Raw genomic sequence first — 26,690 nt, forward strand, 5'->3', positions numbered from 1 at the left:
CCGATAAGGCAGCTATATGGGCCTCAGATAAGGGGAGCGCGGATCCTGACTCAGCTGCTGCCATTTTAGGATCCGGGCGCAAGGCTCTGGTCTCTCTTTCCTTGGCATTGCGGCTCGGTTTTCCGCTCATGGCCGGGCTGCCTGACTGCAGAAACTTGTCCATGCACCACCCCGATGGTCAGGGAAAATGCAGGACCGGCAAAAAAGGGCTAAACAAGGCACAGAGGGACCCGGGGCCCAGGAGCACGAGGAAAGCACGTCTCACTCAGCTCAGCACATCATGTGACTCTTCCGTATCATCTCTTATATGTTGGGCTTGATTGGTAGAGCTTTGCGAAGTACCCCGGCCCACTTTGTATTGGATTTGCCAGAGGCGTATGGGCATTTGCATAGGGGCAATAGGGCTCTCTATAGGAATACGAGTCTCCTGGCCAGGAAATGTATTCTGCAATATTGGACGGTCCCGGACCCTCCAGTGTTTTGGAATCAGTTGGCTACCTGGGAGGCAAGGGATGTGGGAGGGTCTCGGAAGCGGAAGATAGTCTTCTTGAATATCTGGGAGCCATATCTGCAGACCTTACACCCAAAAGGTCAAAGCGCGATTTTAAGATGGGTGACCTGAACTGGATGCTCAGTTTGCTGGGGTGCTAGAGTTTAGTGCTTCCTGGTGGGATGGGGTGGGAAGTACCAAGGGGGTGGGGGGGGGGTCGTATGGTTCTTGCACTTATTCATAGGTGTCTGTATTGGGGATGAGTTGGGGGAGGGAGATGGAGTGGCTTCTTCGGGGCTCATCAGCGTCCAGGGTCTTAGAGGGTCATTCTGCTGACTCTGGCCTTGTTTGCCATGAGTTGATTGCAGGAGGGTTTTGTTGCTGTTCTTATCTCCTGTATGTATTTGAGATTTGTTGAATATTGTGGCCACCATTATAGCCTAAATCAGGGCTCTGGAACAATCCTGAAAGTAGCCACAACCAATGCACTAGCGTGTGACCCGACAGAGAGTCACCCTGCAGGACTGAACCTTCAAAAGCATTCACAATTATTTTCACACAAAAATAAAGTCTCCACACAAGGAAGTAGATTGGAAAAATAAGTCAATTTTACTCATTCAATAAAGCAGTTAAGTAATTCCTTAATCTTTGTCACAGTAGTCAGGATTCCATACCTCATTAAGGAAGAAAGAAAAAAAAAAAACTGCCAAAAACAAGAAGGCATGAAAACAAAACAGTTCACAAACAAAAATCAAACTTTCTTCTTCTGCTATTAATTCCCAATTGTCCTTTAGATCATAGTTCAATACAGAGCTTGCTCTGCCTGCTCCAAAGCAGGTATTTCAGTAAATCAGCATTCAGAATTCCTCAATTCACCATCCAAAACAAAATAAAAGAAAGCCTCTGGCAACAATCTAGGTCTGCCAGGAACAGGAGAGTGTAATAGGTTTTGCAAAAATAAAGGCCCTAAAATAGGCTTTCAAATATTCCCTCCCAAGGTGGAAGCAAAACCTCTCCCCACCTTACACTCCTAGCTTTCTCAAAGTTCACTTTCCATAAAAGGAAAAGAAAAAAAAACAGCACACAAACAGACCAAAAGCAAACACACTCACTGTTTGTGGCTGGTAGCCAAGTCCACCTGCATCAGCTCAGGGTAATTAGATTCACTGCCAGAACAGGCTTCTTGAAAATCCATGGGTTCATCCCTCAGGAGGGACAAGTCTTCAGCTTGTTCAGCCTCGCTCAGCTCCATGGGTTGTGGCCTGTTGTCCCTGTTTGGCTCAGGAGGATCCCTAGGGAAGCAAGGCTTAAACTTCCTCCCTAACCGGCTTGCCGGTCTGAATGCCAGTGCTGGCTTATCTAGTCTAGGGGTGTGCCCTGTTCTAGGTGTGTCAGCAGATCTCCAGGGACCTCTAGAGCTCCCCTGGTGGTGGTTTGGACAAAACTCACTATCTACTTCTTCAGATATATCTGGCTCCTCCTGGTAGTCAGTGGCATTATTTCTCAAACTAACCTCCTTGAAAATCCTGAAATTTTCTTTCCTGGATTTTACTTTTTTGCTCGGTTTGACTGGGACCTTGGCAGGCGTCGCGTCTGACTGGTCACAATATGATACCTCAATATTTGTACTATGCATCTTTTGAGTTTCACGGTATTGTTTGCATCAATAAAAATTGTTTGAACCTAAACAGTTAAGAGATTTTAAATAAAATATCAAAGATACAGAAACCCGATACATAGCTGATCTGAATAAATCAACTAATTAAATCTCAACTCATCCAGTTGAAGTATCAGTATAATTCCTTTGAATGTTCTAAAATTCAATCTTTTTGCAATAAAATTTGGCAGACTATTTCTACAATTTACCAACTGCTCCTTCCTTTGAAATCATTATGAGATCATTGCATCCTTGCTTCCATAACTGTCCTTGTAACCGAAATTAATAGATACCATGATCTCCGTCGGCATTTACCAAGTTCTACAAAACTGGAAATCAACTCCATTATTGGACTACACTTTCTGGTCAAACTCATTATGCTTATATAAGAGATACGAGCATCTGGCTGCTTATGAGAAACTATTTTCACTAACTTCAGGATCATACAGATGTATTTGGTCCCCCATTGATACCTTCTTAAATCAATTGGTGTAATGCCACATTGTTATTTGATTTTTATTTTACAAACCTGATATTTATGTATAATTTTTTTCTTGTTCAAAGACATTCCTGATTGTTACAAGTCTTGTCTTTACATTGTTCTATTTTTGCAAATAATTAATAAAACATATTAAACTGGAAAAAAAAAGAGAAAATAGTTAAGCTCTGGAACGCATTCTCAAATGATGTGGCAACAGTGGTTAACAGAGCTAGGTCTGCTGTTGAGACAGACAGGGGTGAAGCCAATGCCTGTTCTGGGATCAGTAGAATGGAATGTTGCTAGTATTTGGTTTTTTGTCAGGTACTGTTATGACAGATTACACCTATGCGACTTATTCCTCCATCATATCCAGTAACGTTCAAGTCTAGGGATACACTGACACTTATAGATGACCTCGTGGGCATGAAGGAGTTTTCTTGTTAGTTTTTCAAGGTCTTCACGAGGTAAGTCTACAATACCAAGGTTATATGAGAGAGCAGGAAAAGCCAGTTGATTAATAGCCTGTAAACTTTTTCTGTGATGTTAATGTACTCTTCAATTAGTTTTAGTCTCCTATAATATTCTTTACTGATATTTTCTCTCAGCTCAATAGCTGTTCCTTCTGCCACTCCTAGATGTTCATATATGCCTTCTTTCTGTATCTCCTGTATGAATTTTCTTATGTATCTTTAAATGTGATTGCTGATTAAAACATCTTTCACATTCTGGACATATATATGGTTTCCCCCCATTATGAATCCTCTTGTATGTTAAATTTGATTGCTGAATAAAGCTTATGGTTTATCTCCAGTATGAATCCTCTTGTGCCTTTTTAAAGCTGATAGATCGCTATATCTTTTATCACATTCTGGACAGGAATATGGTTTCTCTCCAGTATGACTCCTCTTGTGCTTTTTTAAACCTGAGGCATCACTATATCTTTTATCACATTCTGAACAGGTATATGGTTTCTCTCCAGTATGACTCCTCTTGTGTATTCTTAAAATTGATCGGTGACCAAAGCTTTTCCCACATTCTAAACAGGTATATGGTTTTTCTCCAGTATGAATCCTCATGTGAATTTTTAAATTTGATTGCTCATTAAAACTTTTACCACATTCTGGACAGATACACAGTCTTTCTCCAGTATGACTTCTCTCATGTTTTCTTAAACTTGATTGGTGATTAAAAAGTTTGCCACATTCTGGACAAGCATATGGTTCCTCTCCACTATGAATTCTCTTGTGCCTTTTTAAATCTGATTGAACCTTATAGGTTTTACCACAATCCGGACAAATATATGGTTTCTCCCCAGTATGAGTCCTCTTGTGTGTTACTAAGTTTGATTGCCGCCTAAAGCTTTTCTCACATTCTGGACAGTTATATGGTTTCTCTCCAGTATGAATCCTCTCATGTTTTCTTAAATTTGATTGCAAAATAAAGCTTTTACCACATTCTAGACAAGTATATGGTTTGTCTCCTGTATGAATTTTGTAGTGTACTTTTAAATGTGGCATCTGACTAAAGCTTTTCCCACATTCCGGACAAGTGTATGGTTTCTCCCCAGTATGAATCCTCTTGTGCATTTTTAAACCTGACGGCTGAGTAAAGCTTTTACCACATTCTGGGCATGTATATGGTTTCTCTCCAGTATGAATTCTCTCATGTTTTCTTAAATTTGATTGCAAACTAAAGCTTTTACCACATTCTAGACAAGTATATGGTTTGTCTCCTGTATGAATTCTGAAGTGCATTTTTAAATGTGATATCCGACTAAAGCTTTTCCCACATTCTGAACAGCTATATGGTTTCTCTCCAGTATGAATCCTCTTGTGTATTTTTATAGCTGCTTGACTATTAAAACTTTTACCACATTCTGGACATGTGTATCGTTTCTCTCCAGTATGAATCCTCACGTGCCTTTTTAAATTTGATTGCCCGTTAAAACTTTTACCACATTCTGTACAGGTATACCGTTTCTCTTCGGCGTGAATCATCTCATGATTCCTTAAACTTGATTGGTGATTAACATCTTTGCCACATTCTGGATATGTAAATGATCTCTCACTTTCATCGGTCCTCTGAAGACATTTTAAACCTGGTTGATGATAAAAAGTGTTATATTATAAAGATGTAGAATGTTTCCCATTTGGATTATTTTGTGCATTCTTAGGTATGATAAAGAAGCTTTTATCTCCGTTTTTATACATAATTAGTGTTATTCCTGCTTATAATTGTTAAATTGATATGGGTCAATATTCAGCCGGGGACAGCGAGCCTTTTCTATAAAGCTGATTAACTGCTACCTAGATTAGTCCCAGATAGTCAATATTGGGCCAGTTCCGGGCACCAGTATTAAAAATCTGGTTCATCGGTGATGGCTGGATGTTATGTGGGTACAACTGGTTTTCAGTGCAGTACCCACATAGCTAACTGGACACAGTTAGGACTAGTATTTAAGCGGTCTTACTTACCCAGTTAGCTATGCAGGTAGTGGCATTGTTGCCACTGTCCGTCTGCTTAATTTCAGGTTCTGACCTGACTCCACCCCTGACCCATCTCACCACTGCCTGGATCGTGCTGGGATGTTCAGTGCTGCTACTGCTGTTTGTATAATGGACTATGTACTAATGATTGCTGCTCTGCTCCTCTTTTTCAGAGCTGAATGCTGCTGAATGAACTTTTGGGCGCATTTTTGCCCTCACTGATGCTCTTATCGCGCTTTAACTGTTGTCTGTTTCCTGCCGGTTTTTGTCGTCCCTCATTCATGGCAGTGCCCATTTCTCCCCTGATGAAGGCATCTATGGATGACGAAACTGGGATCCTAGTTGGGACAATCTAGGTATAACCTAGACTCCGTTATACTCATTTCAAGATGGAGATTATACTATAGACTGTGTCTATTTTTATGACATTCTTTTTATTGACTTACTAAAGTATTCCCCTTGGTCGGTATTTTGACATCTCGTTTGCCTCTTGTTTCTGGGTTCATGTGACCTGAACATGTCATCTCTACTCACCAAAGTGATTATAAAACTGAATCGGGTCTTGCTGCTTGCAGTGAATTCTTGGGAGGAACTGGGACTTTGTTTGCTTTGTTTAAATTCCCGATGTTGGGAGATCAAGTGATGCGACTGCTTCACCTTCTCTCCCAGAGACACTAAGTCACTTTTGACACATTTGCAGGGGTAGCTGGCAGCATTGTTAGTGCCAATATGGATGAGCAGCATTGGATTGTAGTCATCAGGCTTGATGAGTCTCGGCAAGCTCTCCGTATTCTGTCAGCATGAGTTTTCTGTGTAGCATTCTGTAATAATTTGGCTTATACAGTTTTCTCGATAGTGGAGGGGATATTTGTGAATTGGAGGAGAGACAGGGGTATTGTGTTTATAAAATGACAATTGTACAGAATAGTGTTTCTTTTTATACTTTAATAAAAAAAACTTCAATATAAAATCATAACTATTTGAGGCTTGTGCGGATGGGAGCAGACTTTTTTTGCTGGGATGGGGACCAAACTTGCGGGGACGGGGCAGGAACAAACTTTTTCCCTGCATCTTTCTCTACTAGGGGTCCCCCAGGGCTGAACTCCCCTCCACCGAAACCAACTGCCATTTAAGAAATGGCCAACACCACATCCACTATTGGTGGAGGCAAGGAGTCCCTATCAGCCTCAGAAATAGGATACACTCTCACCAACCCATATGTGAGAATACCTGCCTGCTTGTCCTGGGATAAAGCACAGTTACTTACCATAACAGTTGTTATCCAGGGACAGCAGGCAGCTATTCTCATAACTGGGTGACGTGATCCAACGGAGCCCCGATGCGGATGCCTCACAAGCAGTCTTGCTTGAAGAAACTCGAAGTTTCGAGTTGCCCACACCGCGCATGCGCGACTTCCTTCCCGCCCAGCACAGGGCGCGTCTCCTCAGTTCAGATAGCTAGCAGAGAAGCCAACCAGTGGAGGTGAGTGGGTTGTGAGAATAGCTGCCTGCTGTCCCTGGATAACACCTGTTACGGTAAGTAACTGTGCTTTATCCTAGGACAAGCAGGCAGGTATTCTCACATATGGGTTGGTGGGAGTGTTGGCAATTTAGGAGAATAAATTTTGTAACACTGTTTGGCCAAACAGTCCATCCCGTCTGGAGAAAGTATCCAGACAATAGTGAGAAGTGAAGGTATGAACCGAGGACCAAGTAGCAGCTCTACAAATTTCCTCAATAGGTGTAGATCTGAGGAAAGCTACTGAAGCTGCATAGCTCTGACCTTATGGGCTGTGACTTTACTGTGAAGGGGTAATCCAGCCTGGGCATCACAGAAAGAGATACAAACCACCATTTGGAGATGGTACGCTTAGAAATAGGATGGCCCAACTTATTTGGCTCAAAGGAAACAAAAAGTTGAGGAGCAGTTCAGTGTGGTTTGGTGCATTCCAAGTAGAAGGCCAAAGCACATTTACAGTCCAGAGTATGAAGAGCTGATTCTCCAGGATGAGAATGAGGCTTTGGAAAAAACACTGGAAGTACGATGGATTGGTTGAGATGAAATTCCAAGACCACTTTAGGTAGGAATTTTGGATGAGTGCGAAGAACCACTTTGTCATGATGGAACACAGTGAATGGTGGGTCAATAACTAAAGCTTGCAGTTCACTGACTCTTTGAGCAGAAGTGAGGGCTATGAGAAACACCATTTTCCAAGTGAGATACTTCAGATGAGCCTTATCAATTGGTTCAAATGGAGGCTTCATGAGTTGAGTAAGGACAACATTGAGGTCCCAAACCACAGGAGGCGGTTTGAGAGGAGGTTTAATATTGAAGAGTCCTTTCATGAATTTGGAAACCACTGGATGAGCAGAGAGGGGTTTCCCTTCCATAGGTTAATGGAAAGCCGCAATTGCACCGAGATGGACTCAGATAGATGTAGGCTTGAGGCCAGAATTGGATAAGTGCAACAGGTAGTCCAAAACAGAAGATAAGGAGGAATGCAGAGGCTCCTTATGATGAGAAAAACACCACTTAGAAAATCTAGTCCACTTTTGGTGATAGCATTATCTAGTGGTAGGCTTCCTAGAAGCTTCTAAAACATCTCTTACAGATTGAAAAAACTGAAGAGAAGTTACGTTGAAAGGTACCAAGCTGTCAAGTGTAGAGACTGCAGGTTGGGATGAAGCAGAGATCCTTGACTCTGGTAAGTAGAGAAGGAAAAATTGGTAGAAGGTATGGCTCCCTGGTGCTGAGTTGAAGTATGAGGGAGTACCAAGGTTGTCTTGGCCACCAAGGAGCGATTAGAATCATGGTGGCATGATCGTTCCTCAACTTGACCAGTCTTGAGAATGAGAGGAAATGGAGGGAATGCATAGAGGAAGAGATTCGTCCATTCCAGAAGAAAAGCATCTGCCTCGAGGCGGTGAGGAGAGTATATCCTGGAGCAGAACTGAGGCAGTTTGAAGTTGTGGGGAGCCTCAAAGAGGTCTATCTGAGGGGTTCCCCACTGTGAAAAAATATGATGAAGAGGAAAGGAATGGAGAGTCCATTCGTGAGGTTGCAGACGACGACTCAAGTTGTCCGCCAAACAATTCTTTGCCCCTTGAATGTAAACAGCTTTGAGGAAGGTGTTGTGGCGGATTGCCCAGCCCAAACCTCCAGAGCTTCTTGACAAAGGGAGGCAGACCCTGTCCCTCCCTGTTTGTTGACAGAATACATGGCGACTTGGTTGTCCGTCTGGATCAGGACTACCTGGTCACAAAGAAGATGTTGAAAAGCGTTGAGAATCTTAAAAATCGCTCCGAGTTCCAACAGATTTATGCGACATTGACAATCCATACTGGTCCAGTGGCATTGAGTACGGAGACCATAGAGATGAGCGCCTCAAGCGTAGGTTGAAGAGACTGTCGTGAGGACCTTCTGATGAGGGGGCGTTTGAAAAAAGCAAGCCTCTGGAAAGATTGGAAGAGAGCATCCATCAACAGAGAGACTTCTTCAAGGAAGGAGTGCCTGAAATGTGTCGAGAAGGAGGGTCGAAAACTTGCTTCCATTGAGATGCCAGGGTCCACTGAGGAATTCTGAGGTGAAGTCTGGCAAAAGGAGTCACGTGTACTATGGAGGCCATGTGACCCAGAAATACCATCATGTGTTTCGCTGAGATGGAAGAGCGGGAAAACACTATATGACAGAATTGAAGAAGAGCTTCCAGACGTTGTTGTGGAAAGAATGCTCTGAGTTGGGACAGTGTCCAGAACAGCTCCAATGAATTGTAGGTTCTGTGAGGGCTGAAGTTGACATTTGGGAAAGTTGATTTCGAATCCCAAACTTTGTAGGAACCAGGTAGTCCCGTTGGGTCGCTACAATAACCCCTTGAGATATGGAATCTTTGATGAGCCAGTCGGAGAGGTAGGGAAATACCTGAAGACCATGGTTCCGGAGAGCTGCCACTACCACTACCAGGCACTTGGTGAACACTCTGGGAGACAATGCCAGGCCAAAGGGTAGTACTCTGTATTGATAATGCAGATTCCCCACCCGAAATCCGAGGAATTGACGGGAGGCCGGATGAATGGGGATACGAGTGTAGGCCTCCTTGAGATCCAGAGAGCTTAACCAGTCGTTCTGCTCGAGGGAAAAAAGCATCAAAAGGAACCTGGTGACTTGGACGAGACAATCGAGACCGGGACATCCTTGAGGTCTGGCATCGGAGACCTCGAGCGAGGAGTCGGTGGTCTGGTCGAGGTTGGAGTAGATCGAGGCTTCGAGGAAGATGGTCTGTCGTGAGACGAAGAACTATGCCTGGAAGGATGTCTCGATGAAGGCCTCGAATGTCGGTGAGAAGTGTGTCTGGAACCAGATCTCGAGGATCAAGGAGACTTTGCCTCAGAGACGTGGACAGCCGATGTATGAATCGGACTAGAGGCTGTAGATAGAAGCTCCAGAGGCTTGGTTGAGGAACCTCGATGCACTCTCAAAGACTCTGCTCCATGTATAGAGTGTGAGGATTCTCGAGGCACTCGCAAAGAATCTGCTCCTTGCTTTACGTGCTTGGATGCCAGACCAGACACTCGCAGAGACTCTGCTCCCTGCAAAGAGTGTGTGAGGTCAGACTGATGCAAAGGAAGCAGCTCGACCTCGCGGGAGTCTGCTGAATGCCGAGGCTGGATAAGAGGAATAATTTGGGTTCCATGTTGGTAAGGAGCTGAATAAATTGCTTCTCTAACATGGTCTGGAAAGAAGCCGGCAAAGATGGATCCGCGTCGGAAACCGGACAATCTGCTTTGTCTGGAGCTTCCTTCGAGGTAGTTGAGTGTGTTTCGACTTGGGAATCTTGGACGCTTTAATCACCACCAGCGGAACCGACTGCTGAGCTATCTGACCTGAGGAAACAGGGGAAGATACAGCAGGTGACATTGAAGTAAGAACCGCTGCAAACGATGAAGGTCTGATGAGGCTCGAGGTGGAAGCAGTAGGCACAGAAGGAGCCTCGATGGAAGTCGAGGCCGAAGACGCCTTCTAAGTCGAGGGGTCAGTAGGAGACTCCATCTCGAAGAACTTGGCCACCAAAATGCAACGATGCTTGAAAGCACGAGGCTGAAGTGTTTGGCAAGGCAGGCATGACCAAGGAGTTGTACCCTGTGCTGGGCGGGAAGGCACTCGCGCATGCGCGGTGCGGGCGACTCAAAATTTCTAGTTTCTTCTAGCAAGTCTGCTAGCGAGGCGTCCTCATCCGGGCTCCGTCGATGACATCACCCATATGTGAGAATACCTGCCTGCTTGTCCTGGGATAGAAACATAGAAAAAAGCAGCAGAAAAGGGCTATAGCCCACCAAGTCTGCCCATTCCAAGTATCCCCTCCCCTGATCCCACGTGAGTATCCCATTTTCTCTTAAAATCCGTCACGCTGCTGGCCTTTATCACCTGGAGTGGGAGTCTGTTCCAATGATCCACTACTCTTTCGGTGAAGAAGTACTTCCTGGAGTCGCCATGAAACTTCCCTCCCCTGATTTTCAGCAGATGCCCTCTGGTGGTCGAGGGTCCCATGAGCCAGAAGATATCATCTTCTGACTCGATGCGTCCCGTGATGTACTTATATGTTTCAATCATATCTCCCTTTATATCCTTCAATCCCTTTTATCCTTTCTTATCTATATCCTTCTAACTGTACCCTTCTTTATCCTATATCTTCCCTATCTATATCCTTCAATAACTTTTTCTTTCAAGAATTTATCCAATATCTCTTTGAAACCTTGTAAAGTACTCTGTCCTATCACTCCCTCCGGAAGCGCATTCCAGGTATCCACCACCCTCTGAGTGAAGAAGTACTCCCTAGCATTGGTTCTAAACCTGTCCCCTTTTAGTTTCTCCGAGTGCCCTCTTGTTCTTGTAGTTCCCCATAGGCTGAAGAATCTGTCCCTCTCCACATTCTCAATACCCTTCATGATCTTATACGTCTCCATCATGTCTCCTCTGAGTCTCCGCTTCTCCAGGGAGAAGAGTCCCAGTTTCTCTAGCTTGTCTGTGTATGAAAGGTTTTCCATACCCTTTATCATACGTGTGGCTCTTCTCTGGACCCTCTCAAGTATCGCCATATCCTTCTTCAGGTACGGCGACCAGTACTGGATACAGTACTCCAGATGCGGGCACACCATCGCTCGATACAGCAGTAGGATAACGTCCTTCATTCTGATTGCTTTCCTTGAGGCCACTGCGCATTGTGCCATTGGCTTCATTGTGGTATCCACAAGCACTCCCAAATCCTTTTCAAGGTTACTTTCCCCCAGTACCAACCCCCCCCATTTTATAGCTGAACCTTGGGTTCTTTTTCCCTACATGCATGACCTTGCATTTCTCCACATTGAAGCTCATCTGCCATTTATTTGCCCCTCCTCAAGCTTGTTCAGATTCCTTTGTAATTCTTTGTATTCCTCTACTGTTCTATTCCTGCTACAGAGTTTGGTGTCATCCGCAAATTTTATAACTTTACACTTCATCCCTGTTTCTAGGTCATTAATAAATACTCCTGCAGCTTTTCTCATTTAAAAATACACACCACTAAAACATGCTCACCCACAGACAGCTCCGACGCCCAGCCACCCAACTCTTCCGTCCCCCCTCCCCCGAGGATCCTGCTGGTCACCGGAGAGACCCAGATCCCCATCATAAGACACATCATCAGCTGAGAAGTGCTCATTGCAAACCACCATGTGGTAGGCCAAATCTAACACCCAGTCAGCTAAAGAAGGGAAAATACAGATAAAAAAACTTCCCTTCACCAGCACTGAACTTTGGGGTGGGGATTTTTTTTTTTTGTCTTTTGAAAGAGCAGAACCCACTGAATCTCAAAGGTGTAGTCAATGCCCCTAAGCAAAAGCGTACAGCTAAGGCACCACTAAGGCGGGGAGGTGGGGGAATGGGGGGGAGGGACTCGGACATCCGAGTGTGGGACCCCCATGGGCCCCTACCTGGGTCTGGACAAGAAAAGGCCAGTAAAGGCCCTATCTATCCCCTCCAACAGAATACCCTAAAAGGATCGCACAGGCTTATCAACTCCACCTGCTGGAGATTTGAGAACAGACCAATCTTAGGGAGGCTACACAGCTCACTTATACTACAGCTAGAATTCAGTTTGTTCTCTGTCTCCACCTGCTGGCAGAGGAGCGTAAACCCATCCACCTGTGCCAGCCTGGAGGGACGCTAAATAAAGCAAACATGATGCTAGGAATTAGAGAATAACACGGCGACAAATTTTTCCCCATCCCCCATGGGAACTCATTTTCCCATCTTGTCCCTGCGAGTTCTTTTCCTGTCCCTCCCCCATTCCCGCAAGCTCCGTCCTCATCTGAACAAGCCTCAAACACTTTAAAATCATAAGTGTTTGAGGCTTGTGTGGTTAAGGCAGAGCTTACAGGAATGGGATAGTGACATTGAGTTACTGTGAGGATGGGGACAAATTTGTCCTCGTGTCATTCTCTACTAGGAATTATTAGAACAGGGGTAGTAAATAAGACTAAGAATGTTATAATGCCTCTGTATTGCTTCATAGTGCGACCTCACCTCGAGTACTGCGTTCAATTCTGGTCGCCGTCTCTCAAAAGAGATATAGCGAAATTAGAAAAAGGTTGAAAGAGCAGCGACCATGATGATAAAGGGGATGGAACTCCTCTCGTATGAGGAAAGACTAAAACGGTTAGAGTTCTTCAGCTTTGAGACTGCCGAGGGGAGATATGATTGAAGTCTAAAAAATGCTGAGTTGTGTAGAATGAGTATAAGTGGATCAATTTTTTTTTACTCCTAAATGGACCATTGGGGTGACCCACTATGGCTATTCTTATGTGGACACAGCAACACGTTCTAGGACCTCCCTTTTCCTCAGATTTTTACTTGACTTAAGTTTACAACAATTCACGCCTTTTTCAACTGATCACAAGGGTCACACTTTAGATTTAATGAGCTCTCATAGATTATTGAATTTTCACTCTTCCAAATACCCTGGTCTGATCACTTTCTGGTTCTCTTTGATATTTTGACCATTGTTCCACCCAACAATGGATATTATTCTTGATGACTCTCACAGGTAGATCTCATTTGGCTGGATCCCTCCGACACTTTATTTCAGAAAACTTTTCTATTCTTTCATTAGAGGACAGGCCCAACAGAACAGAACCTTGAGGCACACCACTGGTAACATCCCTTTCCTCAAAGCTATCTCCATTGATCACTACTCTGTCGCTTTCCACTCAACCAGTTCTTGACTCAGTCCGTCACTTTGGGACCCATTCCGAGGGCACTCCATTTATTTATTAGATTGTCAAGCTTCTGTAACCATTCAATCCACAATGTTGCCGTCATCCATGCGTTTTTGTTGCTTTCATATTTAACAGGCAGACGTTTAATGTTTTTTAAGCACCAATGATTTCGATTATTCCCAATCACCAGTGGCTCGAGCTTGTCACTACCATCCATATTGCAACTGAGCAGCAATGTTAATCGTTCCCTTTTGGTACCTTGAAGCCAACAGCTTCGCTGCGTTTGAAAGCCAATATTTCATCAGGGATGGCACGCCAGTATAGGCCTGTCTCATCAGCGCTGAATAAGTCACATGGTTCATATCCACCAATGACTGATGGCAACACTTCCTTGACCCATCTTTCTACACCAAACTTATCTGCGTCTTGTTTTTCACCATGCTGCTTCTTAAATTTTATGTCATGAACTTTCCACCTCTCTAACCATCCGTTTGTCACTTTGAAGTCTTCTTCGCCCAGTTCTTCAAATAACTGTGCCGCTTTCTCCATCAGCAGAGGTCCACTGATTGGCAGTTGTTGACTTCTAGCTTCAGCAAACCATCACAGCAACGCCTGTTCAAAGTCTCCAGCCTTCCCAATTCTTTTCCGTTCTCTGGAAGGATTGCTGTTTTGCCAGTCTTTCAATATTGCTTGCTTTTTTTTTTTTTGTAAATCTGAGAAATCTGGCTAGGATGAAGGCTGTAATGTTTTACAATAGAGACCTGACTTTCCCTTTGGTTAAATCTATTTAAGACATCGACACATTCAGCCAAAGACAATGATTTTTGTCCACGTGACACCATGGTGCACTTCCAAAAGTTCAAACACTTGGCCAGGCCTAGGCTGCAGTTCCGAAACACGTGGCTCATCCACGTCAGAACGTGAATGCATTTAACCAAAGTGAACGTAATGTGAAAGAATAGAGGTTGGACCTATGACATCAATGCGCATAAGCGGATTATGTGCTTATCAGAATTGCAAATATCCAGAGTTTACGTCCACTGACTTTAATGTAAAAAAAAAAAAATAAACCCTAAAAAACTGGGACCGTGGTGGTCAGGTGCAGATAACCGAAGCGTGCGCTTAACCGACGTGCCCTTAGGTGGAGTCAACTGTAGACCCTGTTCTTCCTGTCTGGCTTAAAGCGCCGTCTTTAGGTCTTTTCCAAGAGTTCAACTGGTCTCTTCCAGTCTGTCTTCAGGCTTCATGCCTGATACTTGGAATTCTGCAGTTCAACCCATCCTTAAGAAAGTGCTCTGGAGAAATCTACTAATAACTATCTCCCAGTTTCTACTATCCCATTCCTAGCTAAAATAATAGAAAAACTGGTTTATCGACAACTCCTTGATCATGCAGAAGCAATCCACACCCTTCATATGAGACACACTAAAGAGACTATTAGTCTCCTTGGATCTGACATCGGCCTTTGATCTGGTTTACCATTCTCTGCTGCTTCAAGGATTATCTCTTGGGCTATCAGATATGGCTCTAACCAGGTTCACCTCATTTCTTCAGCATCGATCATTCACAGTAAATCAAGATGGTGAAGCATCTCCTTCTTTTCAAAGCACTTAGTAAAGGGACCCTGGCCTATTTAGCGATGGAAATTATACTCTATGTCAGGGGTGTCCAACCTTTTGGCTTCCCTGGGCCGCGTTGGCTGAAAAAAATGTTTCTGGGGCTGCACAAACATGCAAATTCTGCAGCAAGACAGAGGAGGGAGCCTGCAAGACAGTAAACACCCAGGGGCAGCAGAGGAAAACAATGCATCACCCTCAACCAGGGCCGCACAAAATATTCACGTGGCCGCAGGTTGGACACCCCTGCTCTACGTATTGGGAAAAACACTTCACTCCCTCAATGACCATTAGCTGGTCATTCCATCGTTCTCCTGGGCTCAGTGGGAACTCTACAAGAAGCAGTGCTTTTTTCTTTCATTCTCCCACTTTGGGGAATGCTTTGCGCTTCAGAGGCTTTGTTCTGAACTCTCGTTCGGTCAATTCAAGGTTAAGCTTAAGACTGATTTGTTTATGAAAGCTTTTTCTTAAAATTTTTAAGGACAAGCGGAGCATAGCAGCAATCGCTAGGTACTGTGTCCCATCTTTCCCCTGATGCGTCTGAACCTTTTCTATTAGGTAATTTATGGAGTTCTTTCTGCATGTATTTTTTAATTATTTTGCAAATTGCACAGACTTGACTGGTTCAAAATGGTTCGATTTATCAAGTATAATGAACAAACAAACATATTCAGCAGCCCTGCCTGGTTAAGTGCCACGGAATATCAACGGCTGGCCCACTCAACATGGTTTAAGCCATTATCAACCTTAGAATTTTCTTCTGAAGGATTCTTTTCTCAGCTTCAATATATGGTCATGGTTATTTTCAGGATCTTCATTAAGAAATGCTTCGAATTATGGTAGCTTTCCTACTGTGTTTTCTGCTGTGGACTTAAAAGCAATGGCGATGAAACGAGAAAAGCCAAAAACATATCCCATGTCATTAAACAAAGACAAGCAGAAAAAAACATTTGTGTCTTTCGGTTTGCTATTAATAGCGTGTCTTCTTTGCAAATACTGCATACATGTGACCCTTTGGAGCATCGTCAGAAATAGGGCCTCTTTTTTCATAACGATGTGCAATATTTCCAAATAGTTTACAAACTTGGTGATATTGCACCTGAAACGAAAATGAAGAACTAAAAATGAAGCAAGATAAAATTTTGGGGATGCCTGTCCCTAGGAATTAATGCTTTGATACATTCCCTCGATGTGTGTTCTCTGCTGAATTTCAGGTTCACCTTTTATTTGAAACCTTTTCTACACTGATAACATGAAAAGAGTCTCACCCTGGGCTGGATTCTCTTGGGCAGTAATAAATGATATATCTTACCAAGGCTTTTTCCAAAGGTGTCATGCAGAATGGATATCTCCCCTTTCCTCTCTCCCTGTTGGAGTTGAAAAGTCATTTGGTCACCGTCTTTATTTTGTAAGGGACTCTCTTCTCTCCGATGTCTCTGGAGCTCAAAGATATTTGCGAGTTCCCCGTCACTTTTCTCACATTCAGTGACTGCATCCTGGGAACCTCTTGCGGGGTCATTCTGCTTCTTCTCCAATTCCTGTTGACAATTCCTTGCATTTCTACTCTCATTCCTCTGGGAAATGTTCTCGCTGACATTTCCTGGTTGTCTTGGGATGTGTTCAATTTCTAGAAGCCATTTTTCTTCATTCTCCTCCCTCTTTATCCACTGCACTGCCTCAATATCTGCTGGATAGAAACAAAAGATGGTAATCGTGTATTAGTAACTATGGAGTGCTATTAATGATCAAGAAACAAAATCTTCTGGGGGGGGGGATTGCCACCCACGATCAAGAGAGAGGGTGCGAGGGTTGGGGGATGGCATCGCTGCGAGACCCGGAAACCTGCAACATGCACAATGCCAGCTGCGGAAACCCTGAGAGAACATTCAGCAGCCCTACCTGGTTAAGTGCCAGGGAAAATCAGCAGATGGCCCAATCAATGTGGTTTAAGCCATTGGAAGCTTTTTCTCCTGCTTAAAACATGCTGAAGATCCTTAGATTTTTCTTCCGATGGATGCTTTTTTCAGCTTCAATATATGATCATGGCTATTTTTAGGATCTTCATTAAGAAATGCTTCCAGTTATGAGATTTCACACACTCTGTAGTTTTCCTAGTATGATCTCTGCTGTGGCAATGACATGGGACAAGCCAAGGACATCAGCAGAAGAAATATATTTGGTATCTTTTGGTTTACCAGTAATAACATGTCCTCTTTGCAAATACTGGAGCCCCATCAGAATTAGAGCCACTTTTTTCATAAAAGTGTGCAATATTTCCAAATAGTTCACACTAATGCTGCCCGATTCACGATTTGAATCGATTCACCGATTCACTTCAGGTGAATCAATTCGAATCAATTCAAACCCCCCCCCAAAAAAAAACAAAAACAACAACTCAGCTTCCCGATTCGGCTTCCCCTCCCTCCTGGCCCCCTAAAGCAGGAGTGGCAGCACTGCTCTTGCTGGCTGGCCGCTGCCGCACCTGCTTTAGAGGGTGAGGGGGGAGGGTCAGTTGGAAGTGCTGCTGTCCTGCTTCCTCCCCCCTGGCATCCGGTTTCTCTCCCCTGATGTCCAGATTCCCCCCCTGGCCTCTCCGCACCGTTTACCTTTGAAGATCAGCCTGCAAACAAGATCGCGGTTATAGCATTTTTCCAAACTGCTTCGGAGCTGTTTCCTCCGCAGCGGTCCTGACCCTCCTCTGATGTCAGAGGAAGGGCGGGACCGCAGCGAAGAAAACAGCTCCGAAGCAGTTTGGAAAGACGCTATAACCGCGATCTTGCTTGCAGGCTGGTCTTCAAAGGTAAACGGTGCGGGAAGGCCAGGGGGAAGCCACACACCAGTGGGAGGCCAGGGGGAACACGCAGGCCTTCCGGGGGGGGGGGTGTGGGCAGGCCTTTAGGGGGGACAGGCAGGCAGGCCTTCAAAGGGGGGGGGACAGGCCTTCAAAGGGGGGAGGCAGGCCTTCAAGGGGGGGAGGCAGGCCTTCAAGGGGGGAGACAGGCCTGCAAGGGGGGGGAGACAGGCCTGCAAGGGGGGGGAGACAGGCCTTCAAGGGGGGGGAGACAGGCCTTCAAGGGGGGGGAGACAGGCCTTCAAGGGGGGGAGACAGGCCTTCAAGGGGGGGGAGACAGGCCTGCAAGGGGGGGGAGACAGGCCTGCAAGGGGGGGGGACAGGCCTGCAAGGGGGGGGAGACAGGCCTGCAAGGGGGGGGGAGACAGGCCTGCAAGGGGGGGGAGACAGGCCTGCAAGGGGGGGGAGACAGGCCTGCAAGGGGGGGGAGACAGGCCTGCAAGGGGGGGAGAGACAGGCCTGCAAGGGGGGGAGAGACAGGCCTTCAAGGGGGGGAGAGACAGGCCTTCAAGGGGGGGAGACAGGCCTTCAAGGGTGGGAGAGACAGGCCTTCAAGGGGGGAGACAGGCCTTCAAGGGGGGGAGACAGGCCTTCAAGGGGGGGAGACAGGCCTTCAAGGGGGGGGGAGACAGGTCTTCAAGGGGGGGGGGGACAGGCCTTCAAGGGGGGGGGAGACAGGCCTTCAAGGGGGGGAGACAGGCCTTCAAGGGGGGAGACAGGCCTTCAAGGGGGGGAGACAGGCCTTCAAGGGGGGGAGACAGGCCTTCAAGGTGGGGGGGAGACAGGCCTTCAAGGGGGGAGACAGGCCTTCAAGGTGGGGAGACAGGCCTTCAAGGTGGGGAGATAGCGGAGGCAAATTCTTATGTTCTTATGATGGACAATGGGATTTAGGGAGGGAAGGAACAAAAAGGGAGAGAAGTTGGACACAAGGGATGGTGGGGAGGGGGGGATAGGAGGATAGTTGGGAAAAGAAAGGGAGAGATGGTGGACCCTGGGATGGTGGGGAAGGTGGGAGAGATGCTGGATGAAAAGGTAGTTGAGAAAAGGTGGATCTGTGAATGGAAATGAAAAAAAGGAAAGATGCCAGACCTCCGGGGGAGGGAAGGGGAGGACATAAATGGCAGATGGATGGTTAGCATGGAGAAAGAAGAAAGAAAGAGACCCTGGCAAGCAAGTTATCAGAAGACAATCAGAGCCTAGGACTGACAAAATTTGAATAAGGACCAGACAACAAAAGGTAGAAAAACTAATTTTATTTTCTGTTTTGTGATTACAATATGTCAGATTTGAAATGTATCCTGCCAGAGCTGGTGTTAGACTGCAAATGTGAGCTAGGATTTAACAGAAAGAGGAAAAGTCCTTTTTGTTTCTTTATTTTCTTTACACGACAGCACCAGTGTGGTTAGGAGAAGCCAAAAGGGGTGAAGAAGCTATAAAATAAACCCACCAGGATGTTTGAAAAAAACACCCAATTGGGCAGGAAAATCGAATCGAAAAACAAAATCGAATCGAATCAAAATTTTTTTCCCTGAATCGGGCAGCACTAGTTCACACTCTTAGCGATACTGCCCTGAAATGAAAATGAAACAAAATGTTTGGGCTGCCCATCCCTAGGAATTTAATGCTTTGTCACATCACTACATGTAAAAGGTTTCACTTCAGCACGCGTTCTGTGCTGCATTTCAGGGTCACCTTTCACTAGGAACCTTTTCTACACTGACAACGTGAAAAGGGTCCCACCCTGGGCTGGATTCTCTTGGGCAATAATAAATGATACATCTTACCACAGGTGTCATGCAGAATGGATATCTCCCCTTTCCTCTCTCCTTGGTGGAGTTGAAAAGTCATTTGGTCACCGTCTTTATTTTGCAAGGGTCTCTCTTCTCTCGGGTGTCTCTGGAGTTTAGGGATGGTTGTCAGTTCCCCGTCACTTTTCTCACAATCGGTGACTGCATCTAGGGAGTGTCTTGCAGGGTCTCTCTGCTTCTTCTCCGATTCCTGTTGATAATTCCTTGCGTTTCTACTCTCATTCCTCTTGGAAATGTTCTCGCTGACATTTCCTGGTTGTCTTGGGATGTGTTCAATTTCTAGAAGCCATTTTTCTTCATTCTCCTCCCTCTTTATCCACTGCATTGCCTCAGTATCTGCTGGATAGAAACAAAAGATGGTAATCGTGTATTAGTAACTATGGAGCGCTATTAACGATCAAGAAACAAAATCTTCTGGGCTCATATGACTACATGGGATTTTGGATGTTAAGAAATTCTGCAAAATAGCAAATAAGTCTTCAAACCTTTCTCTTTTTTTTTTTTTTAGGAAGATAAGACGCATGAAAATCATTCATATAATATACCAATTCCACTTGAATTTCTACAATTCTCACAGAAAAAAGTTTAATCCCTCCCCACCCCACATATCTTTATATTAGATATCCCATAATATAATAATTACATCTTTTCCATTTAACATTACATTACATTACAGATTTCTATTCCGCCATTACCTTTCGGTTCAAAGTGGATTACAAAAAGAGTTATGGAAGAAGGCTTACAACGTTAGATCAGAGAAGGTTTCCAAGAGAGGGAAAAGTAGGATCTGGGGTTAGGGAGGGGATGGTAAGAGGGGGGTTAAGCTTTATCATGGTATTAAGCTTTATTAAGGGATTTCTTGAAGAGTATAGTTTTTCTTTCCTTTCTGAACATCTTGTAGTCTGGGGTTGTTGTCAATAGGTTGGAGACTTGGTTGTCTATCTTCGCTGGCTGAGTGGCCAGTAGTCCGTTGTATAGTTTTTTCCATTTTACTTCTTTGATTGGGGGGTAAGTGAATGGGGTGTGTGTTTTTCTATGCCTGGTAGAGGTTGTTTGGATGAGGCGGTCGTTTAGGTAGGTTGGGCCTTAAGAAAACCTTAAGAAAACTAAAACCCACCCACCCTCCCTATACCATCTATATTAAAAAGGGGAAAATACTGATTATTCATTATAATAATTCATTAATGGCCCCCATACATCCTTAAATTTCTTAAAACATCCTTTTCTAACAGCTAATATTCTCTCCATTTTATTCACATGACACACCGTACTCCACCAAAAAGAGTAATTCAATCTTGTGTAATCTTTCCAATTAAAAGTTATCTGTTGAATGGCAACTCCTGTTAGAATCATTAAAAGCTTATTATTATTGGAAGATATTTGAGATTTAGCCCTCATAGACATACCAAATAAGATGGTGTCATATGATAAAGCTACAGGGTTTTCAAACATACAATTTATTTGATCCCAAATCAATTTCCAAAAAGCATTAATAAAAGGACAATAAAATAATAAATGATCTAAAGTTCCAGCCTCAAGATGACAATGCCGACACCTATTAGACCTAGAGCAATCCAATTTTTGTAAACGCACAGTAAAAACCATGTTTGCCTCATAGACGCAGACATTGTACATCTCATCCTCCAAGACCAAATGCGTGGCCATTGAGATGCATTAATTTGATGCTTAATCTCAATGCTCCAAATTTCTCTAAGTCCACTTTTTGGTTTCTTGTTCAAATAGCCAGATAATACTTTATACCACTGTGCGGCCTGGTGACCCAGAAAGTCTGCCTGAAAGCATAAGAATTCTAAGCTAAATTGATTAAGTAATTTCCATTCAGGGAACCCCGCCTGAATAGCCTGCTTCAATTGCAACCATTTATAACTTTGTTTTTTATCAAGACCAAATTTAGATTGCAATTGTGAAAACTCCAGCATCTTACCATTTTCTATAACATCATTTAGAGTACGTATTCCTGCTTTAATCCAATCCCTCCAAACAACCTTAAAACCGCCTATTTGGATCTTGGAGTTTAGCCATATATTTTGATAAGTCGATTTTTGAATTGTAAGAGGAATTAAATTATTAATATATTTTAAAGTTTTCCATGTGTCCATAATTATTCTATTACTTTTTCGTATCCTAGGCATTTGAATACTACATAAATGACGAAGCCTTATAGGAAACATGAGCTGCCATTCCAACCATAACCAGTCCGGAAGTTTCTCCATGAGTTCTGGGAGGACCCAGTAAATACCTTGGCGCAATATATAGGATTGATGATACCTATAGAAATTTGGTAAATTTACTCCTCCCTCCTCAATTGGTTTTTGTAAAGTCACTAAGGCAATTCTAGCAATTTTACCCAGCCAAATAAATTTAGTAATAATACTGTTTAACAACTGGAATCATTCCCATTTGGTAACAAACAACAGGCAAAATCATCATTTTGACAGTTTGGACTCTTCCCCACCACGACAAAGGATTCCATTGCTCACATAACTCTGTTACTTTTTGCAATAAAAATTTTTCATTCACTTTTACTGTCTCATCAAGTGTATTTTTTAACCATATACCTAAATATTTTATTCCTTCTTCTTTCCATATAAAAGGAAATGCATCAAATAGTCCTCTTGTACAATGCACGTTTAAAGGAAGAACTTCTGATTTGGACCAATTTATTTTATATCCAGATAATTTTCCAAATTTCTCAATCAACTCAAGTAAACATGGAAAGCACAGTTACTTACCGTAACAGGTGTTATCCATGGACAGCAGGCATATATTCTCACATGTGGGTGACGTCATCTACGGAGCCCCGATGCGGAAGCATTTTCAAGCAAACTTGATTGAAGATTTAAGTTTGCTCTGCTGCTCCACGCATGCGTGCCTTCCTGCTCCACTAGGGGGCGCATCCCCTCGTGGTCTCCAGTTCACTTAATTAGCAAAGAAGCCAACCTCGGGGAGGTGGGCGGGTTGTGAGAATATATGCCTGCTGTCCCTGGATAACACCTGTTACGGTAAGTAACTGTGCTTTATCCCAGGACAAGCAGGCATGATATTCTCACATGTGGGTGACCTCCAAGCTAACTGAAAAGGGATGGAGGGAAGTTGGCAATTTAAGCAAATAGATTTCGCAAAACCGATTGGCCGAACTGGCCATCGCTCCTGGACAGTGAGTCCAGACAGTAATGGGAGGTGAAAGTATGAACCGAAGACCACGTGGCAGCCTTGCAGATTTCCTCAATAGGTGTGGACCTGAGGAACGCTACGGAGGCTGCCATCGCTCGGACCTTGTGTCCCGTTACTCGACCATGCAGTGCGAGACCAGCCTGAGCGTAGCAGAAGGAGATGCAATCGGCCAACCAGTTGGACAAGGTGCGTTTGGAGACTGGGTGACCTAACCTGTTTGGGTCGAAGGACAAAAACAATTGTGGGACTTTCCGGTGTGGTTGAGTGCGTTGGAGGTAGAAGGCCAACGCTCTCTTACAGTCAAGAGTATGGAGTGCCACCTCTCCGGGATGAGAGTGGGGCTTGGGAAAAAACACAGGTAAGACAATGGACTGATTGAGATGAAAATCAGACACTACTTTAGGCAAGAACTTTGGATGAGTGCGGAGTACCACCTTGTCGTGATGGAATACTGTGAAGGGTGGGTCCACCACTAGAGCTTGTAGCTCACTGACCCACCGAGCGGAGGTGAGCACAAGCAGGAAAATCACCTTCCAAGTGAGGAATTTTGGATGGCATTTGTCTAGGAGCTCAAATGGAGGTTTCATTAGTTGAGCCAGAACCACGTTAAGGTCCCAAACCACCGGAGGAGGTTTGAGAGGAGGGTGGACATTCAGAAGACCCTTCATGAAGCGAGAGACTAGGGGGTGGAGCGAGAGGGCTTTCCCTTCCAGGGGCTGATGGAAGGCTGCAATCGCACTGAGGTGTACTCGAATGGAGTTGGTCTTTAGGCCGGAGTGAGATAATTGAAGTAAATAGTCAAGGACCAGGGGGACGGGGACCGACACCGGGTCCTGGCTGTGAGAGGAGCACCAGGCTGAGAATCTGGTCCACTTTTGGGAGTAGCAGGTTCTCGTTGAGGTCTTTCTAGAGGCCTCCAATATCTCCTTGACTGATTGAGACACGGGGAGAGAAGTCAGGGGGAGAGAAACCAAGCATTCAGATGAAGAGATTGAAGATTGAGATGTAACAGCGAACCCTGACCCTGTGATAGTAGAGAGGGAAACCGAGGCCGAGGCAGAGCAGTAGGGGTAGCTGCGTCCGGTTGGGAGGGCATTTCCTTGGGGGGTTGTCTGGAGGAATGGCCCGAAAGTTGAGAGAGTATCCTGATGAGATCACGCCAAGGACCCATGCGTCCGACGTGACTTGTTCCCAGCGAGGGTAAAAGGCTTTGAGGTGACCCCCGATGGGAAGGAGGCCTGGGACTATGGCGGAGGGGGCCCGCCCCCTTCCGCGAATCCCATCAAAAGGACGGGGATGGTTTGGAAGTCGCAGGCGGTTGGGACTTCGGCATGGCCCGGTGGTGGCCTTGCGGACGCCTGGGTGGAGGCCGCGATAAGGGAGGGGTGGATTTTTGTGGGTAGCGGCGTGGAGGGGCCCTGAACGGCCTGGGCGCGGGCGGTTTAGGATTTTGCCTGACGAGGGAGGCAAACGAGCGTTCGTGTTCGGAGAGGCGTTTTGTGGCCGCCTCGATCGTGTCATCGAACAGTTCTTTTCCCACGCAGGGTAGGTTAGCCAACCGGTCCTGTAAGTTGGGGTCTATGTCGACCAGACGCAGCCAAGCTAGTCGGCGCATGGCGATAGCAAAGGCTGCCTCTCTGGAGGAGAGTTCGAAGCCATCATAGGCCGCGTGGAATAGATGGAGGCGCAGGTTGGAGAGGGACTCTAAAAGCAGGCCAAACGCTCCTTGGCGGGAGGCCGGTAGGTCAGTCTCAAAGGCTCTCAATAGTCCAATGAGGTGTTTGAGGTAGGATGTGAAGATGAAAGTGTAGCTTTGCACCCTAGAGGCCATCATGGCATTCTGATATAGTCTCTTGCCGAACTTGTCTAGGGTTCGGCCTTCTCGGCCTGGGGGGACCGCGGCTGAGACCCGGGATGGGTGGGCCTTTTTCAAGGAGGATTCTACTAGCAGCGACTGGTGGGAGAGCTGTGGTTGTTGGAATCCCGGGTAGGGTACTGTGCGGTACTTGGCCTCCATTTTGGAGGGTACGGCTGTGACCATGTAGGGGGTATCCAGGTTCCTGAAGAAGGCCTGTTGGAGTACCGGGTTAGGCGGTAGGCGGAGGTACTCTCTGGGCAGTGATGGCATATCCAGCTCCGCTAGATATTCCTTAGAGTATCTGGAGTCGGACTGGAGGTCTAAGTCCAAAGCGTGGCCCATGTCCTGGACAAAGCAAGTGAAGGATGGGCGAGATGTTCCCGAGGCTCAGTGCGGGGTCGGTGAACGAGACCTCCGTCGGGTGGAGAAGGATGGGGAGGCTTCCCTCGAGTATCGAGGTTCCTGTTCCGATCCACGCTCCGAGACCGGGGAAGTACTGTGAAAGTGTTCCAGTGTCGTAGATCTCCGACGTCTCGAGGAGCCCCTCGGAGACGATGTCGGGGTTCGAGGTACCGATCGATGTCGAATCGGTGACCTCGACCCAGACTCCCTCGGTGACAACCTGCAACCTCGGGTCGGAGTCCCGGTCCAAGGGGGAGTTCGGAGGATGCGCGGGTTGGAGAATGATAACTCAGCCACCCTTAGCGGTCCCGTACGAGGTGTAGGTGAACGGCCTCGTAGAGTGGGGGAACCCCGGGCCTTCTTGGAGGTACGGCGGTTCGAGGTGTCTGTCGTTTTAGCACTACGTTTTGCACCACGGCGGTCTGTGGAGGGAGAGCGCCTTGGGTGCCTCGGTGAGGAGTCCGAGGAGGATGGAATGCGGCGAAGCTTGCGCGCTTTTCTTCGAGGTGGCTCGACGTGAGGCTCAGGTTGGTCTGGCACATGCGGGGTCGAGGTCGAAGCCGGTTGCAAATGGGCCATTGCAGCGGACAGCTCCGACGAGATCATCGCTCTGAGTAGGTCCTGGAAAACGGGCACGGACAGCATCGAGGGCATGTCCACTGCCTCGGTGCACTCCACCGGGGGCGACCTCATATCAGAGTATTCCCGTGTGGTGGAGGCACGGCCCGAAGGCTTGGAGGGCTTCTCCGGGGCTGTAAGCATGGGACTTCTGCCATGCGTCGCCGGCGTCCCCGAGGCTGGTTTCTTTGCTGGTACAGAACCTGCAGAGGGAAGAGGGGACTTACCCGGAACCGAAGTCTTCTGTTGCCCCGAGGACTTCGGGTTCGAGTCTAGAGGCGATGCCGAGGTATTCGGGGCCGGGGCCGACCTTGAGGCCGAGGTAGAGGGTTGGTCCGGGGCGAAAAGGTCCGCCATGCGGGCTTTCCTTCGACGGAGGGCCCGGTTCTGGAAAGTAGCGCACTGGGGGCAGGAGTCGGTTGGATGAGCGGCCCCCAGGCAGAGGATGCACCGGCGATGCGGGTCTGTGATGGAAAGAAGCCGCTCGCACCGGGAGCACTTTTTAAAGCCGGTCAAAGGCCGGCACATAGAATCGAATCTGGCCGCGGCTCGAATAGCCACGCGGCCACGGGGACCCGGAAGCCTCCGGGTTGGTGGAAAACGAAGCAGGAACAGTTGAAACAAGAAAAAAACTCGCGCATGGCGACTAAATCGAGAAAAACAAGAAAAAATTGCGGTGCTAGAAGGCAGTTGGGGCAGAGCCTGAAAAAACACGACTTCTAGGCTCAGCGGAAAATTTTGAACTGGAGACCACGAGGGGATGCGCCCCCTAGTGGAGCAGGAAGGCACGCATGCGTGGAGCAGCAGAGCAAACTTAAATCTTCAATCAAGTTTGCTTGAAAATGCTTCCGCATCGGGGCTCCGTAGATGACGTCACCCACATGTGAGAATATCATGCCTGCTTGTCCTGGGATAATGGTTGTTTCAGGATTTCTCAAATTAAGCAATATATCATTCGCATAAGCAGATACTTTATACT

At 46.0% G+C, this 26,690-nt stretch overlaps 1 protein-coding gene across 1 annotated transcript in view; it reads right to left on the reverse strand.

Moving 5' to 3' along the window:
- Positions 1–1,076: 1,076 nt before the first annotated feature.
- LOC117355033 (zinc finger protein 850-like) overlaps positions 1,077–26,690 on the reverse strand; it is a 105,050-nt gene continuing 79,436 nt past the window's right edge. Inside the window, exons 11-13 of the mRNA XM_033932978.1 lie at positions 19,615–19,977; positions 16,292–16,666; positions 1,077–4,726 (exon numbers count right to left, since the gene is read on the reverse strand). Of these exons, the coding sequence (XP_033788869.1) occupies positions 3,423–4,726; positions 16,292–16,666; positions 19,615–19,977 (2,042 nt within the window). The 3' untranslated portion in view covers positions 1,077–3,422. The remainder of the gene's footprint in view (positions 4,727–16,291; positions 16,667–19,614; positions 19,978–26,690) is intronic.

Source organism: Geotrypetes seraphini, chromosome 2 (genome assembly GCF_902459505.1).
Source record: "Geotrypetes seraphini chromosome 2, aGeoSer1.1, whole genome shotgun sequence".
Taxonomy (NCBI): Eukaryota; Metazoa; Chordata; class Amphibia; order Gymnophiona; family Dermophiidae; genus Geotrypetes; species Geotrypetes seraphini.